We start from the raw sequence: 19,468 nt of genomic DNA, 5'->3' as shown, positions 1-19,468 counted from the left end.
TGATTGACAGATATTGTAGAGCTGGTTCTTTATTTAAAGCTTTTTCTGACATAGTAACAGAATCAGATAATGGTTAAAGTTTATTGTTAATACTTGAAGGATTCTCATACAATAGAAGAACATTTCTTAAATCCTTTCAAAAGTGTTTCTATTTCGGCTGCAAGTGAGGTCTATCGTAAAATAGTTTTAATGGTTCTCTCTCAGCCTAGTGTTAAAAATTAAGACGCAGACCTTTGACGTGGCCTTAATAGTTTTAAGTAAAAAATAAAATAGTGCTAATGAGTAGCAATACATTCTTCCTACATACTAACAGCCGCTATATAAACCAGAAACCAAGAATGTTGTTAATAAATAATAACTTTCGAATGGTGATAAGATATTCGAAGCGTTTGAAACCAGTTTGTATGCGTTTCATAAGATCATCGTATCAGTGACCTTGCGTGGAGTATTGTTTGCAAAACATGGCTTACACCTGCATATGAATGCTGATGGCCTGATGGAATGATTGTCATGAAAGGTGTGATGAGTTTATATTCAATTGTTTGATTAGATATTATATGCATCTGATTAAATTGAGTTGGTAACAAACTGCAGCCCTGTTTAACAAGATCTAAGGGCTGACAAAACTGCAGATCCTAAAGCTTGACAGTTTGATGGGAGTTTTGGAAAAGAGGGAACCAAATCTAACCCGAGGGCATGAAATCTATTTGTAATTTAAGACTACAGTCTTTTCCGTGTTGTAACAAAATGGAGCCTATTTACTGTACCCAATCTTCATCAAGAATAATAAACAGAACATGCATGAAAGACTTGCAAACCACTTTGGTTCTGATTATTGTAAATAAGTTATACGATACATTTGATCCAGACATTTAAAGAATGGTTACAGATTAATATCTTGTGTCCCGAACGACGAAGGTTCTTCTATAATAAAATGTTCCCTAGTATCGCTAAGTTACATCCAGATGTTAATCTACTTGCCATACATAACTAAGCGAATCTTACGACCTTCATACGACATAAATTCGGATAAAGAGTATCCACATTGTATTTTATCGTCAGAACGTGACTTCGAAGAAACTTACAAAGTATGCTAATGTTTCAGCGAATTGTGTTGTATCTACTATCAAGTGTATGTTAGGTTTATTTATACTAGACCTAGTAACACTGTAGTTGACGCAGTTACGTCATTTCAATATATTTTAATACCCGAACATCTAAGATTTGTTCATGACTAAAGTGGACTTGCATTCAGCTTCACGTGATATTTCAATTAAAAATCGATCCGTCTTCAATACAACTGTCAATTAGTGTGACATATTCAGATATTTTGAAATTACGGAACAGCAAAAAATCAAATTAAAAAAAAATGTCCAATATCGTACCCATGATGTAGAAATAGAACACTTGAATCGTCAGAGCATTTTCAAAAGTTCACTACGCTTGCCATCTGCTATGTGCCAGTACAACGAGTAGTGCAAAAAGGAGACTTTTTAAGCCACATTGTCCTTTGCTTCCGTCTGTACAGCAACCTACGATTTTTCTATACTATTCAAATTTTACATAAACTGAAATGATTCACCGAAATGTATTGTACGCGCATAACTTTGAAACTGGGTATAGTTTTCAAATTCAAATTGCATAATTATTTTTTTATGTGTTTGTAAGGAGATGAAATTTTACTGTTCATCCAGATGAAGTCGGGTCGCTATTTTTATAATAAAATAAGTAAAGTGTATTACTTTTTAGACATTATAATACTGTTTTAATACCGTTATAAATTATAAAACATCTGCATTCGTAATCCTACGTCACATAACGCCATATTTAATTAGCAAACACGATAAGGTTGCGCGGGAGATGTAGGTGTGACAACTATCTATAAGACATTTGCATGTATCATGTGCTAATATGTATATGTAGGTGTTACTTTCGTCAAATGGTCAGGGGAACGACAATTACTTAATATGTATATGTAGGTGGAATATATTTAAATATATTTCCGATATATTTTTGCTGATTTAAAATTATCAGTTGCTTAATCACAGAGAAAAATATTGTAAAGAAAAACATTTTCCTGTATTGCAAAAATTTCGTTTCGGTTTTTCGTTACTTGCACGAGAGACGTATTTTTTATATAGAGTTTTCCTGTGTTGGATGTCCTTTAAAAATGGTAAACCCTAATTGATATTTCAAAAAATATTTCTTACTTTATGCATATGCATTATGTGGGCTTTTATGAGGATAGATTTCGCTTATTTTATTTAAACTAGACTTTTTGCAATACAGTCCATGACAACTTAACTGTTAGTCAGATGGGATTATAAATTTTCCTTTTATGACTATTGCCCCACTTTCATATTGAAGTGGCTTATTAAAATACTTCTAGGCGCTCATTAAAAGTGCACACTGCACTTAGGTAAATGGCAAAAGCGAATTAATATAATCACATAGAACATATGCTTATTCATTTAGAGACTCGGAACTGTACGTATATCAGTCATCATAATTCTACGAAAATAGCCGTCTAAATAGAGTTTTCTAAACATTTGAACCCATATGGTAATAGACCAGCTTGTCTATTGTAGCCTACCAGCTTGTCTATGCTACCAGGTCATTTAAAATATTTCTTACGTATTTTTTTCTCCTTTTTCTCTACCCTTGGGTCTCGTTTCTCCTGCCGTGTCATACCCGTACTAAATTGAATGCAGCATCAAAAACCTCACTAGTTAGACCAGAAAATGTGTCACAAACATCTTGTCAAATTGAATACATGAAAAAACAAGGTCAATAAAGAAACAACAATTCTATTTTTATACACAAATCGGTCATAAGCGGTATCTAACAACACTCGTAGATATTGCAGTGCATAGCTGACACAGGAACAAAGCAATAAAGCTGTAATGGTAATAGATAATAATTGTTGCACTCATTCCACTGGGACCGTGAGCGTAGGGTTAGTCCAGAGAAACTAGGCTGTGATAAATACAAGCTTTTTTGCAAATATTTTACCTAGATTTCGAATCACGTAGACGTTTAGTGAGGAATTGTAAAAAATCTTCGACTTCCGAAGTCATTTAACGACTTACTTGATCTCTTAATCAAATATTTTATGTGTAAAGAGGTCTCTCCTCAGAATTGAAATATCATTCTTTGACACAATCAGCTGGTACCTGTTAAAGTGATGTATAACTTCTGCATTTCTTTTGTATGACCTTTACTTAACTGTAGTAGGCTTCTGTACAAATAAAGTCACTAATATTTGAATTGTCGACTGGTACTGACATATTTTTTAGTAATTTTTAAGATGCGTGTATCTGAATAGAGAAAGGGATCTTACTAAACGGCGTTCTCTTGTCTTTGCCTACCTTTATGCGAAAAGTTCGTAATTTTATGTTTGCTGTATGTTTTTTATGAGTTGTCGCTAATTTTATCTCTCTCTTTGTCACCAGCTCCTTCAAAACCTGGGCAAGGTAGACCGCACGCTCGACGACATATTCGAGGAGCACTTGCAGAACTTCAACAGGCAACACCAGCAGGCCACGCGGCTGCAGAAGGAGTTCAACAACTACATAAGATGTATACGAGGTAATAAATATCATAAAATGAATAGAATACTTTTTTTACTAAATAATAGTACTATGGACTGAGCACTTACCTGTTGGTTAATCTAATGTATTTGCCAGCATAAAGGATCTTTATGATGAGTAGAATATTCTTGCTTGGTGGTCCGATATCAGTTCTTGCTGAAACTCTTGTCCGGTGGGGTATATACCACTAGATAAAGCAAAAGCAGTTTGACTAAAGGATCTTTTTCTAATTTGTCTGCTATAATGTGAACATGGCGTGATTTTTTTGTACTTGTATCTTCTTGCTGATTGTTAATTTTCCAGATAGCTGTTCAAATTGCTGCCCCAACGTTTTTCTAACAGCACATTTACAACTTTCCAGCGGTGCAAACAGCGTCAAAGACGCTAATGGAGGCGATCACGGAGGTGTACGAGAGCGGGTGGTCGGGGCACGACCTGCTGTACGTGCAGGCGCAGAACTTGGAGATGCTGTGGCAGGACTTCTCCCACAAGCTCGGAGATCAAGTGCTCATACCGCTCAACACTTACACCAACCAGTTTCCTGAAGTCAGGGTAAGAGATCCGTTTACTACCTATAGTTGAGTTAAGGTCATTCTTGCAAGAATGTTTGAGAGCAATATTATTATAGTCAGAGGATAAGCGAAGAGAAAGCACTCTGGAATAAATCTTTTTTACACCGACTTCAAAAAATGGAGAAGGTTCTTGATTGGACTGTATTTTTTTCTGTTTGATACCTCATAACTTTTTACTGGGTGGACCAATTTTGATGATTATTTTTTATATCAAGTATTTTCTACTAAAAAAATGTTTGCCTGGAACTAACGTCTGTTTACTCTATCAAAAATGTACTAACAATTTATGAATTCTTTAAAGGGTTGAGATGATAAACAGATCAAGCCGTAATTTTGTAATAGTTTTGTTGACCAAGTAATGTTGGTTTTACAGAAAAAGATCGAGAAACGTGGTCGCAAGTTGGTAGACTACGACAGTCAAAGGCACAGCTTCCAAAATCTGCAGGCGAACGCGGCGAAGAGAAGGGATGACGTTAAGGTAATTAATACTACTACTACTATTATACATATTATTATACGATAGTATTTGAAGAACTAAGTACCTTCAGTAACTTACCTAGTTACTGAGGTTTTGATTCAAATCGTTTAAAGGAAGGAATTAAATTAAATTCAAATATTTATCCAAATTCTTTTAAAAAAGGTTATAAATATTCAGACTAATGTAGGTGGAATGGTGGTGAGTTATGGATATAGGGATATAAAATATCTTTTGTATGATGTTTTTCTTGATCGGTTTTTATAAAGACTTTGGCAAGGTTACAGATTATATCATGAGGTCTCATAAGTTTCGTAGGTTACAATAACATAAAAAATATCAAAGTTTCTCATAATTTTTTCTTGTCGAATTCCAGGTGACAAAAGGCAGAGAGCAGCTAGAGGAAGCGAAGCGCACATACGAAGTATTGAACTCGGAACTCCACGACGAACTGCCGGCACTGTACGACTCACGAGTCGTGTTCTACGTCACTAATCTGCAAACACTCTTCTCGGCTGAACAGTTGTTCCATTCTGAGAGTCACAAGGTAAAAAGACGAGATTATTTTACTCAATTTGGCTATTTGCTAGATAGAGTCTATGTAGAACACACACCACAGAAAAAAAAAGATAAATAGAGCATAGAAAAACTATGTTATGTTATAAGTATGGCTTATAAAGTTTATATAAGTTTGACCCAATCCTGAGCAAATGTCTTTTGCCCAGAATATGGTTAGGGGGTTAAGTCTACAAAAAATGTTATTTCTTACTGCTAAAAGTAAAATCAATTTAATGCTTATTTCTAAAACATGTACTTAAAACTTACTAGTTATATTTGCAGTAAACCTTAGTTTATTGTCAAAACTCTATTCTGTTTTCGCATTATTCTGATAATATATGGTGGTAGGTTCATTAAATATTTTTTTTATAAAATTTAATCAATTACTATTCATAATGTTTTATATATAAACTTCGCACCAACCGGATGTGTTTATCAAGCGTCCAAAATATTATGCTGATTAAATAATTTGATTCTATAACTTCTTAATATGGGAGATCACTGTTCACCTACACAATAACAAAATCAGCTATACAGGTAGGCTTTTGCAAACCTACTGTAGTCTGACAAGTTAGTAGAGAACCTTGGTATGTACAATTTATATATTAACTAGCTGACCCGGCAAACGTTGTTATGCCATATACCTAAATAAAAAAAGTGTCACCTAAGGGTATGAAAAATAGATGTTGGCCGATTCTCAGACCTACTTAATATGCTCGCAAAATTTCATGAGAATCGGTCAAGCCGTTTCGGAGGAGTACGGTAACGAAAACTGTGACGCGAAAATTTTATATATTAGATATATAAGTAATATAGTTGATAATTCTGTTTTGCAAAGTCCTGCGGCTGTATCAATCAAGTTACTGTCAGATGCATAAGCCTGTTCGGTGATGCTCTTAGTCCTTTTAGGAAACGAAATTTCGCTTAAAATGTCGGTTGATTCTTACCATGACATCATTAATTTCTAAGCTTCGTTTGAATAAATATTAATATTCCCAACCTACTATAATTTGCAAAAGTAGACAGCAACAATTTTTTTTAGACACGTGATAGTTACGGAACATCAAAATTGTAACGAAACTTCGGATTTACGAAACATAGTAGGTCTACTCGTATACGAGGTTCTCTACTAAGTTGTTAAACCATACTTTATTACCCTATGGTCACTTTAAGAGTTAATGATTTTGTTTATTGATTAAATGGGTGTTAAAAAGAACTGGTATTTTCCAGTATTCCATATTGCATCACACGTAGGAGGTGTTGTTAAAGAGAATTATTTATATGTTCCGCCCACTAGTATTATGACACTTTTGAACTGTTATTTAACATTCATGTGTTCAACAGTAAATAAACTCATATTTATTATAAGGTGGAAATATGGGAATCCTAGTCTGGCGACCTTAGTTTCTTAATTTGGTTTCTCTTTACGATTAAATGTGTATTCACAATTGATTAAAAAAGAAGCAGGTTCTTAATTTGCTTGCATCTCTTTTTATGTACGTTCTAAGATTATACGACAGCTTGGCTGCTTAAAAAAGAAAAGTCTGTACATTTCTGAATCTCGTTTCCCAAATTTAAATGTTATTTGCATAAAGAATTTCCTTATCCGCCTAGCAGAATTAAAAAAACACAATCAAAACGATATAACAAGACTGGGAAATATATTATGGTTAATAAAAAAAGTACCAAGTGGCGATCTCTGGCCTACCTCTATGGGAAGAAATCATGCTTTTTTATACGTATGTAAGTAAACAATATGTTTTTATTATTTGCAGGTATTCGGAGAACTAGAAGCGATCACAGACAAGTTAGCCACGGAGTGCCAGCGCGGCTCGTACAGCAAGAAGATCAGCGCCAACAACGTGTCGCCCGGCGCCTCGCCCGCCAACACGCTCGCCAACACGCTGACCAACACGCTCAACGGCAAGCACGCCTCGCCCACTGATACTGTGCAGAGTGAGTACATGCACTTACTGGATCGATAGGGGTGTTAGGGACAACAGGGGGTAGTAGAGAAGATACGACATGGGTAGTTCAGACAATGGGGGGTGTTTGAAAGGAAGTTTGGTATTCGGTAAAAATGGAGAGCAGCGACAACGCCGCCTGCTGGGACTGTTCAATGTTCATAGTACATATACTTGCCCTATCTGGAGTAGGGACGAATAGAGGGATTTAGAAAATAAGGCGTAGTGAGGTATGAGGTATTGAGGGACTGTACTTAGTACATACACTTGCACTTTAGAAGGTGGAGTGGAAATGGGGGCAATAATTAGTTAATAGGACTGAATAGCCAATTGATAAATAAAGGGCCAATGGTCGAGAAAAGTCAATTAAGCCACTATTGTATCACTTAAAGAGAAAATATAAATTAAATGGGAATTCGAATTTTGATACTAAGTTCAGTCGGCTAAATATCGATTCGATAAATGAACAAAAATTACATAGATTTTAGTCAAAATTAATTCCTAATAGCTTTCTATTCAGTATAACAATAGCAAAGCAACTAAACATTTGGCTTATGTTCGTGTCGTTATATTAATTGAATGGAGTTTGTCATGAGTTTGATATTGTACTGTCTTATTAGAAATAATATCTGTGTTGTATATGACTGTTTGTTTTAAGAGAAAATTATTGAAAACATTTTATATAATGCTGTTAAATTTTATCTCAAAATTTCCTCTTTTTATCTATATGAAAAATGACCGTCTACGAAACTATCAAAAGGGTCCAAAAACACTTAAAAATGTATTATAAAACAACAGTTTCAAAACCAAAAAATATATAATATTCAGTATTTTTTTCTATAATTTTCTCAAAACAAAAAGTCAATTGAAAATAACTAACACTAAAGCATGCGTGTGTTTAGCTCCCCCCTCCCCTGCCCTCAACGGGGACTCCCCCCCACCGAAAGAGCCGACACCCCCGACGCCACGACAAGAAAAACCGCTTCCAGCACCGCCAGTGAACAACAGTCCCAACAACACAATCAACAATACTGCCAACAACACGACCAACAACTCTGCTAACAACACTTTAAACAACAACCAAGTTGTTGAGGAGAAAGAGAAGGAAACAACAAAAGAACCTGTGAAAGAAGTAAAAGAAGCAAGCGATAAAAAAGTTGAAGAACTCTATGATATTCCAGTTGGTATGTATTAAACTATGTGATTACGAACTTAACTGTCGAGACGTTTTCGAGTTGTAGAACAAATAGTTGATAAACACAAGTAATATTGAGCTATGCTTTAAAATGCAATAAATGCATTATATTTTTAAATACACGCTGTGTGGTATTAAACTGTGACGTACACGTACGAATCCGTGCATGTAAACAGATATCGTAATATTCTTGTATTTTCAAACAATTTTTAAGTATATGTATCTATGGAAGACTTTGGTTCAATTTCCGGATCTACGAGTAGATCTTAATTCTATATCTGTTAGGAATTCTCAGTCTTACCGAAAGACACAGTTTAGTTAAAAACATATTGCCTCCTTTACCACGGAGAGAATGCTAAGCCTTTCTGCGCTCTTACTGGCCCTCGTAATCGGGAGGACATTGTTTAATCTAGTTAAGATCAAGATATTTTGTCATGATAGTAAAGCAAAGCATAGCATAGCACAATATTATTTAGTTACCACTATAACAAAAACATAAAATTCCTGTAGAAAATTCTCGAAACCGACTTGGTAGTCGATAGTAGTTCGTGATCGTCCATTTAGTTTATAAGAGGAGTATCAAATCGCCGTCAGGTATAAATGGTACTAATTTAATTGTTGTCGTAGTTAGAGCATGGCTAAGGCTATATTTAGACCGTTTATTATTTTTGTTACTGTCCACAATATACCTCAAAAAAGAAATATTCTAAATTCTGTATCAATTAATTCCTATTTTTTATAAATATTTTTATAATATCAATTTCTTCATTATTTGAGGTCACAATTTATACGATGTTATTTCTTTGGTCTGCGGAACGCTGATATGTTACCCCATAAAATAAATCCAATAAAATTTTGCGAGATGCCTGCCTCGAGGAACATGCAAATAAGGCAAAAATTATGTAAACCAATCCTCGGTTTCTTTAGTTCACAAAATTAAAATTGAAATTTTATTTAATTTTAGAAAATTAATTATTAAACTTGCTTTTTCAAAAAACATAACTTAAATGCAACTCTTTAGTTCGTTCAAATATAAGATAATCACATAATAAATAAACTATTTATACACAAATCTTCCTAGTGGACTTTAAAAACCGCTAAGTAGTCAATATCTATCATATTCAACGTAGGCCAAATGTAGGCTATAAAGCAGTAGACAAATACCCGCACAATTCTCTCAGGGTCGCCGGTACCGCCTGAGAAGTCAAATAATAGCGAGGAAAAGAGACAACAAGTAGATTCTGAGGCGAAAGAGAAAGGGACGGACGACAAGCAGGACGAGGTCTACGATATACCTGTTGGTGAGTAAAGGAACAACTATAAACGGTGATGGGCCATCATTTACAAAAAATATTTAAAGCTATTCTGATATTTAATAATAGTTTGCTTAAAACAACTTAAAATGTTGTATTATAAGACATCACTCGTTTGTAGTAATAATTTATCGTTGAAATGAAGACTGATTTGCATTATCTGAAGATCTTTATGTAACGTATCGCAATATTATGTCAAATCATTGATAAGAATATTTCTCTGATGGTATAATTTTCACGTATATATATATATATTTTAATAACTAAGTCAATGTATTTATTGCAATATACCTAATGTAAATCAGTCTTCTACACAGTATTGATAAATGCAAAACTTGCAATTCCTTTATTTCAAAACGTTTAATTCACTAGCCAAAATATCATTTGATTTTGAAAGCTGGAGTGGAAATTATGTAAAAAATCACTTAATCTGAGTTCCCCTTTGGAAAAAAAAGGGTTATTTACAATCTATTAATTGACAAAGTTTTGCTTTTATCAATTCATCTATAGTTATAAAATCTCACTGGTGGGGGCCATAATATTACTCATCACTTAAAGTAAGTAGCATAACATCTAAACTATAAGCTTCAGTCGGTAGATAAATTGAATAGTAATATGTAGCCATATCCCCCTATTGGAAGTCATGTCCCCCTTTATGAAGTCATGTACCTCTATTATATAAAAATATTTTTTGTTTCCCCAGATTTTATATCGCCGATTTACGAGGCAAAAATAAATGTTGCTCAAATATTGTACATATATATACTTTTAAACACATATTTGTCTATTTTTATTAATTTATTTATCGACTTATGTATAAAACTTGTATATTTATTTCTGTGTATTTATTATTTGTTTTAATTATGTATAACTGTGTATATACAGGTAATATATGTATATTTTTATGTATGTCGGTATTGCTTTTTTTTGTTTGAAAAGCTTAATTTACATTTGTGTTTAATAACAATCAATGTTTCTTTTAATTTATACAATTATTTAACAACGCCAGTAATTATTATAGCATAATTAACTTTTTAATTTTACAGTTATTATAGTATTGTTGTAGCTGGGTATAGCTTATACATATACCATACTTATGTACTGCATGTATCACTCACTATATTTAAAATAATAATTCTCTGTTGATTATTAAAGGTTTACGACTTCCACATCTATTTGAATTTTTTATGGAAATAAGTAGTTATTCAGATATTTATTTATTTAAGATGCAATAAAAAACGTTTTAAAAGTATTCGTCCCACCGTTCACAATAACGAAAAGCTGGTAGAGTTAACTTAAGAATAGCTTCAGAAACACCTATATTTTTTATTTTGTCAATTTCAATATATTAAAATTAATCTACCGCCAGATTGACATTGATTAGCGAAAAAAAATGTCGCTGTCGTTTTAGCTGGCGATCTTTCTTATTTACACGACATTTACTGTCATTATTGTCCTAAGGAAATAAGTCGTCGGTGTCGTTGTTAAGTAAATTGGTACCATACTCGGACCATTTCAAACGTGCGAACTAAGTCATGCCATTTTATTGGAGTCTTTCGCTCATACTGACATATTGTCACATTCCTATGATTCTTTTGATTATGACGTAGTTCGCACGTTGGTAACGGCCTGAGTATAGTAACTTTTTTGTTGGCGGTATTACAAGTATCTTTCTCATCGGCAGTCATTGGACTGCCCTTAATTTGAAAATGTACACTAGACATTTTTACATGTATACGTGTAACACAACGTGTTTCCCCCAGGAGCGACGCTGGCGGGGCTGCCGGCGGGCACGCTGTACCGCGTGCGCGCCACGTACCGCTACACGCGCGAGGACTCGGACGAGCTCAGCTTCGACGTGGGCGAGGTCATCCGCGTCGTGGAGTACGACGACCCCGACGAACAGGTACCTGCCTACGTGCACTGACACTCATCATAATCAAATCATGTATTCATATATTATAGTCAAGTGATAGCCGAGTGGTATAAGTTGACACCGCCCACTCAAGTGGACGCAGGTGCAGCGGTGAAGGAAAACATAGTGAGGAAACCTTACATGCCTAAAAGTTGTTTAATACATTTATTGAGGACATGCAAAGTCCCCACCCCGCACTTGGCCAGCGTGGTGGACTCAAGGCCTAACCCCTCCCTCATTACGAGAGGAGACCCTTGCCCAGCAGTGGGACATTAATGGGTTAAATTGATTTTATTTATTCATTTAGGTCAAATGCTGACATGATAGTCAATATAGATAGTGAATTTATCGTCAATTCGATAGGGCCAATGTGAAGAGTTGGCAAGAAACTCGTGACCGCTCTTTTTAATCGCCAAATGGTTATAACTAGTAAGTAGGGCTGCCAGGTCCAGGTTGATCATAGCCCGGACATTTCTGGGGTCACGAACGGAATCAGAGTTCTGGTCTCCGGTCCGAGATTACACTAAGTAGGAATGTCCAAGAAAAACGACATAACTTTGTAAAAAACTAGTATTTTTTTTATTCCGGGACAGCAAAGTAAAATTACTGGGCACGGGACTACACGCAAAATTTCCGGGATATTCCCAGAAATCCCGGCCATCTGGCAATACTAGTTGATACAGATCGTGATCTGTCATAGTGATAGGTTTTTTTATAGGGAGTTTTTCTAATAATTTCTACAAGATACAGGTTTCTTTGCTGTTTCTTTTTCCACTGGTCTCTGTTCTTGCCAAAATGTAATTCAAATTATTTGTAATTTATATCAAGTATTTGGCTGCAATTCAAAGATAATGCAAGTGTTGCAAAGTTGTCTTAAAGCTATTAAGAAAAATTGGTGCAATTTTTTAACGACTTTACGTCCGAAAGAGTTCGATAGAGTTTATTTTAGCATAGCATCTCATAAAATTGGAATCTACAGTAGAAACAAAAGGAGCAGAATAAATTTATAATCACTTTCAAACCTATTGCAGGAGGAAGGCTGGCTGATGGGCATCAAGGAATCGACCAATGAAAAAGGCATGTTCCCCGCGAACTTCACGCGGCCAATATGAAGCTACACCAGCGACGACCACCAACAACTGTCACACGCTACGCTGTCTACGCCGTAGCACGGCTACGAACTAACGAGTGCTACGCCACGATAAGCTACGCACAACGTACCTTATCGATACATTATGTAGGTATAACAAGAACTGTCTTATGATATGATTCTATTCATTAACCACCTTACGTTTCATTTTTAGTTGACGATTATTCAAAATATAATGTTTATAACTTAGTTTAGTTGTTGAATGTTAATAGATTATATATTATTTATTATTTTTTTGTGTTGTATTACAACGAATTATTATAATCGTAACAGTAACAGCTAACGTTTTGTATATACCATGTATGAGTTACTCGGGTACGAGAATTATGTACTACAAGCCTTCAGAAATGCGTGAGATTGCTACAATGTGCAATATGAAGGCTTTTGGTTGAAAAATTTAATGAATAATGTACATAATTCTTGTATTCGAGTAGTATTGTATCATTTTAGTCACAGTCCGATCGGTGTAGGGTAAAACTCTGTAATTTATTCATTGTTCCATGTCACTTGTGGAAGGAAACACCGTATAAATGAATAATTATCTCGATGTCATATCAATCATGGAAATAATGTATAACGAACAAGCGTGTCTCGAAATAATGTGTTATACCATTTATTTACCAACATATTTGACAATAATCTTACGATTATTACATTGTATAAATAAATAATTAATAAAAATCAAAATTGCTCATATTTTTACATTTAAAGTGACCTTAAAATTGATTGAATAATTAAATTATGACGAACAATTCGATTTAATGTTTCATATTATCAATATATTTATTCAGTATTATTTTATTTATTCATTTTAGTCTTCTGAAGCTATGTCTCCCTATGTGACGTCACTGAAGGGGGCAGTGGCTTGTCAACTTTAAAAAAAACGTTTTGAAGTCATTCGATTATTCTATGTATTGTTGTATTTATTATGTTAACGAGTTTTTAAATTAACGCTTTATTGAAACGCTGAAGCGAAATACAAAATTGCTTAACAATTTCTATATAAATGTATGAGATTATACGATTAAGCTGTTGCAGCGCCATCTGGCTGCTTTATTTGAAACCACTTCGCAGTGTCATTTCTTGTTAAACATTTCCATCTAACGCATTTCATTGCATTTTCAAAGCGAAGCTACACAATCATATTAAAACAAGTTAAGTTTTTTAATGTATATAAAATCATTTTAGATTTTTTTCCTTTTTGTTGAACCCATATTATCTTATTGTTAATAATATAACATAGGGACTAAATTAATCGAATATTTAGCTTTGACAGATCAACTTTTTTTCGTTATAAGTAGGTTTACATTTTTGTTAAAATAACTGTATTAGAACCAGATACTAACTTTACAATAAGAATATTATAAACATCGGTGAACAATTTCTTCTGAGGATATTTCTAAGCAAATATGTTTGAACATTAAACAAGAATCATTTATATTTTTTCTATATTTCGCTCTTCAAATATCTTCAGTTTAAAAACGTTAAAACAATACCAGACTCCTTGTGCCCAGAACAAACATTGATATTAAAGCCTGTGTCAAATGAGGTGCTTCGAAAGTGTACATAATTTATATATTTTACAATTTAATCCCATATTTTTAGAATTAAGACGGTTTGAATTGTGTTCCATTTTATAAATCAACTTCCCACAATGTTTCCTGTTGCCAACGTTATAAACAAATAATAAGGCAACACTGACGATTAAAACATTTGTCAATCTAACTTTTTTTTGTAAAAAAGGAAACTAGATGTGCTCCTTGTGTGAATTGAAGTAGTTTTTTTTTATTTTAACAATTATATGAACGGACCAGTTTGACATATTCAGAGCGATTTTATAAGTGCTCAATAAATAGGTCCACCTTATCAATCATTAGAACTATCTTTTATACAAATTTTTGACCTTATCAAATTTTAATATCAATTTTAACGAACGACTGAAGTTTTGTAGGCAAGTGTTGAAATGTTATGTAGGAGTACAATCCGACAAGTTGAAAGTTGTGGCTTTATCGTCAGTGCCATGCAATGTCCATATGTAATGTTAATTTATAAGTTTGTTAGGACTTGTACAGTTTTTACAAGTGGAAATAAAATATTTCGAAAATGTATGACTTTTATTTTTTGTCTTTCCTTTACATTAAACTTGCCCATATCGATAAATAACAATACACAATGAAAAATATAGCGTATACTTGGTAACCTACACATTTAAAACATCTTTAAAAAACAAGTAAAATATTTTAATTTCGTCTCCTCAGATTAAGCCTTGGAAGATAAATATACGTTTATCTTCCGTCCGTATAATAAATTGAGAGGCAGGGATTGGCTCCTACTGGTTGTTTGCTTTAAGGCCTCAGTAAGGCAATACATATTCTTGCAATCCACTGACCTGATTAAATTATGTTATTGCACTGTCGTAACCAGCATTGGCATTTCTAATCTCCCGGCTAACAAAGATTTTCAATTTCCGAACGAACCCCTACGCGTCACCCGAGATACATTCCACGCAGGGCGTTTTGACATTTCTACGCAAGTCAATAATATGTTGCAAAATGAAGCTATACTGTAACGGAGCGTTATAAGATTGATTGACGAACTGAATACACGATATACTATAAAAGAAAAACATGTTATTTAGTTTATTATTCGTGTTAAACATTCGTAAATGTGAATTGAAATATTGTTCCAGTCATCCGATAGTCAAATAAACATGGTTTTATAAAAGTACGTAATGCGAAGCGCCTGTCGTTTGTGTAATAGCAATGTGTTTTTATTGTTTTTAACGGTAATTAATATTACAGGTATTGATTGTGCATTTGAGAAGTGAGAAATTATAAGGTGAGTTCTATTAATTAAGTATTTTTATTTTTTAAACAATCTTTTTGTTTGCTAACGACATTGTTTTGTTACGTATTTTTGTTTTTTATGATTTTAATCTTGATTTATTTTGTTTACGCAGGGATGTATCCAGATAATATTTATACTATGAAAGCGTATAAGAGACATTATGTTATAATTTTTATTTATATTTTTAATAAAATATTTTTTGCGATTGTCTTTGTTTTTTTTTTGCATTTTTTCACCTTTGTTTTTCCATTAATAAGTCGTTTAATATATAAGCGGCTGTGTCAAGTATAAGCATATATTTAGTTATAACTTATGTATGTACCTAGATGTAAAGTATTTCATAGCTTGATGAAAATATTCGCAGTATTTCAGTCTGCGTAGTAGAGCCAATACATAAATTCATATTTTACAAAAATATTTCGTGAAAGTGTATTGCATTCTTTCTTATAAACGTGGAATTCAATAAAAGTGTTTCGTCGCAAAATATTAGAGGTTAGAGTTCACGAAAATCTGTTGTTCTCTTACTCGGTCAAAGACGGCCTCATGAACTATGTAACAGGTAGGTAGATACTCACCTATGTTTTGTTGTTCTTGCGATGGTAGGGAGATATGTTTCGCAAAGGGTCTTAAACTTGAAAGGCAAGAATTAATTACTAATTAGGCTTATTGTAAATACAAAACGTCGGTACATAAGTAATTAGAATCGACTTCTAATTAAAAGTGGGGTGTAACAAAAATGGTTGTTGATTTGTTTGAACCTAAGAAAAATGCTTTATGAGTGCTCGCTTACAATATAATTGCGACGGTTAGCTTATAGCTGCTTTTTACTAAATCTATGTTGATGAAATAAATAACTTTTGACTAGGAGATAAAGGACGTAAGTACTCTGTGTACTCCCGACAAAATTACTTCCATTACCTACCTACATAATTATCATAAACATAGACTATGTCTTCCTCAAAACCTTCCGCCCACAACAAAATATATATTTACTTGTGTATGTGCTTGAAAGAAGGCTAGTTATCAATATTTATCTTTTCACTACTTTCTGTAATAGGTACGAGTTGAAAGTTGCATTCAAACTAAGTCAAGTTGTTTTTAGTCGCGAAGTTTGTATCTGTATGTTAGACTTTCATACTTGTGTCAAACAAACTAGCAATGAGCTGGCTTTTGAAGTATACTTTATGTTTTATGTGAAACTGTTGCATTTACTTACTGTATGTCTGCACACGTAGTTACTTTTTATATAATAGGGCAATAGTAAGTGAATAGGTTGCTACTAAAGTTTCACGGCATAGAAAACATTTTCATATTTTGCAAATTATACATCCTCCACATTTATGTATCTTCTTCTATCGTGAGCAATAGTTAATGGGGACTTCAATAACATTTGTATGTGTTCGTAAAAAATGTCATCAAAAAAGCCAAAAACACCCTTAACAAATACGACATACAAGCTTCAGAAAGAAATCTAGCCATCCAACTACAAGTATATCTTTGTAGCATTACATTTATTTCGTTTTACTATTACGGGTTACACGCTACATGTCTGCATAACTACAGAACGATAGTTTAGACAGAACATAACATAATATAATATCTTGACCTCAAACGCTAACACCTAATCCTTTCAACATATCACAGTAATCTTCAAATTTACGAGCAGAATATGCAGCCAGCTGAGCTCGAAACACCACCAAATTTATCTACATATACATATAAATAACTTAGGTTATATGCTACAACACGGTCTCATGTAATATGGTCTTAATAACCAATTAGGGTTTGACCTAAAACCCGTTGCGAGGGAAATCTATTATAACGAAATATGCAAGCGATGTGAAACACGAAATGCTGTGTAACTTTACGGCTTATCGCACAGAAGGCGTAGGCAGGGCTTTGCGTAGCTTTTAATTAAAGCAAATTCAGTACCGTGGTACAAGCCAAGCCTGTTTAACAAGCGTTTTGTACTTAGGTACCATTATAAACGCTGTAAAAAACTGAATGAAAGTTAGGGCTCTTTCAATTTAGCCGTATCGTGTCGGACCGCAGCAGTGCCGAAACGGTGCGTTTGTCGTACGGTGCACGGACGGTCATTTGTTTTCATACAAATCGCACGGTGCGGCAACAGTGCGGTGCCGGTACCGAGAACGCACGACGACAGGACGGCACGTCGCAAGCTCCACGTGTTCATTTCGCTGTTGAATAGTGCGGTGACTAAACGTGACAGCTAATTTCATTGAATTTTCATGTTTATTATTTGCTTAAAATGGATGATATAGACGTGGAAGAATTTATAAATGAAATTGAATTATTGAGTAAGTAATTCGTAGAAACATTCTCTTGACATTCTTAAGTAATTAAAAAAATTGCTTGGGTCTTGTTTTAACCTAGGATAAAGAATATGGAAATCACCAAAATTACATGTTAATGAAAACATCGGTAGTGTTCTTTTACGGGCGCGGCGTTTTTGTTTCTGTTTGATATTTTTTAACAGGAGCACTAACAGTAATGTTTCTTCGTCAGAGTCCATGGCTACACTGCTGTCACATGAATTTAAAACAACACTAACATACAAACGCACGGCAGTCAGATACGCTTTCAATTTAGGCGTTTGGTGTCGGACGGCTAACGTACCGCAGCGGTACGGCAGCGGGCTATAACCAGCGGCACGGTTAACGTGCGGCAGCCGTCCGACACGAAACGTCTAAATTGAAAGAGCCCTTACTCTTTTACGTCTGAACCGGAGGAAAGTAGAATGTTTTTTTTACGGTCCCTTTGAAAAATAAAGTAGCAATAATGGTAGATACCATTGATTTTGATTATTTTCGATGATCGGTCTTTCGCTCTGTTAATTTACTACTATGTATTTCATTTGAGAACTTTTTCGTTTGCACCGAAGCTTAGTACCTACTTGCTACATACATGCTGCTCTTTGGCAGTCCAATACCCAAGTTCCTGAAAGACGAAATTAGGATCGCAATTCACAAAAACATACTCTCTAGCTGAATCAAATATCAATTGTATAATCTGCAATCAGAAACACTACGACAACTTTAACGTCCAATTTCAAATGAAAAACTCTTGAAAAACCTTTGCCCACAATCCTATTACACTTTGTTTAGTTTCCAATCGGTATTGCACCGGTATAACATTTCATTTTCCATTTATTCTTAGAATATTGTAGAAAAACAACGATACCGAGAATTGTTGACAACGAACGCGAGTGAAATGAAACGTGATATAGTTTCAAACTAAAGCTTTACCAATCTGTAGCAATTTTGTTTGTTTATTTGTAATCATTTTATTATTTTTTTAAGACAACTCCCGCATTATGATTTGCCATTACAACATACAAACAACGGACACAAAATACGGACAAAAATGTATGTAGGTACCTAAGACTCGAAACAATTATTGTGGATCACACAAATAATTGTTCCGCGTCGGAATAGAACCCACGACCTCCCGAGGCAATGGCAGCGGTATGGCGACTTAAACCGCTGAAACAAAAAGTATGTCCATACTTACTAATTAATCTATCTTTATTATTATAAAACTACGTAAAGATGCATAAGAGCAGAACTTTCGGTCGAATCACCGAAACATATGTAGAGGTATGTACCTACGTGCATAACTTTTGAACAGCTGAACTAAACTGGATATATTTTTCACTATATGTTTGTAACTGTCGGCTTGTTTGTGAGCGATGGGATCGAACCCCCACGGGAGTAGAATCAACGGGATAAAGTTATACTATATTCGGACGAAGTCGGGTCTGGCCGCTGTCCCTAGTCTAGGTATAATTTTGAAGCTTTGATAGATTGTGTATGTATTGTATTGTCTGCGAATAACATTAATCCATTCTCGTTAAAAAGTAATATAGCAT

At 34.2% G+C, this 19,468-nt stretch overlaps 2 protein-coding genes across 4 annotated transcripts in view; both read left to right on the top strand.

Moving 5' to 3' along the window:
- Window positions 1-14,836, top strand: part of Amph (amphiphysin) — a 59,236-nt gene extending 44,400 nt beyond the window's left edge. Inside the window, exons 2-10 of one of the 3 annotated variants that reach the window (XM_076115801.1) lie at window positions 3,453-3,588; window positions 3,952-4,142; window positions 4,536-4,640; window positions 5,014-5,184; window positions 6,971-7,151; window positions 8,062-8,343; window positions 9,536-9,655; window positions 11,431-11,573; window positions 12,614-14,836. In XM_076115801.1, the coding sequence (XP_075971916.1) occupies window positions 3,453-3,588; window positions 3,952-4,142; window positions 4,536-4,640; window positions 5,014-5,184; window positions 6,971-7,151; window positions 8,062-8,343; window positions 9,536-9,655; window positions 11,431-11,573; window positions 12,614-12,694 (1,410 nt within the window). In that variant the 3' untranslated portion in view covers window positions 12,695-14,836. Of the gene's footprint in view, window positions 1-3,452; window positions 3,589-3,951; window positions 4,143-4,535; window positions 4,641-5,013; window positions 5,185-6,970; window positions 7,152-8,061; window positions 8,344-9,535; window positions 9,656-11,430; window positions 11,574-12,610 lie in introns of all 3 variants that reach the window. The other 2 variants (XM_076115800.1, XM_076115802.1) reach the window with 2 other exon arrangements.
- A 445-nt stretch (window positions 14,837-15,281) lies between these two features.
- The window catches only part of LOC142973791 (fatty-acid amide hydrolase 2-A-like), a 44,971-nt gene continuing 40,784 nt past the window's right edge, over window positions 15,282-19,468 (top strand). Inside the window, exons 1-2 of the mRNA XM_076115799.1 lie at window positions 15,282-15,456; window positions 15,534-15,570. The gene's annotated coding sequence lies outside the window, so the exon portion shown is untranslated. The remainder of the gene's footprint in view (window positions 15,457-15,533; window positions 15,571-19,468) is intronic.

The sequence above is a fragment of the Anticarsia gemmatalis genome, chromosome 6, assembly GCF_050436995.1.
Source record: "Anticarsia gemmatalis isolate Benzon Research Colony breed Stoneville strain chromosome 6, ilAntGemm2 primary, whole genome shotgun sequence".
Lineage (NCBI taxonomy): Eukaryota > Metazoa > Arthropoda > Insecta > Lepidoptera > Erebidae > Anticarsia > Anticarsia gemmatalis.
This window is presented reverse-complemented; position numbering and strand designations above follow the sequence as displayed.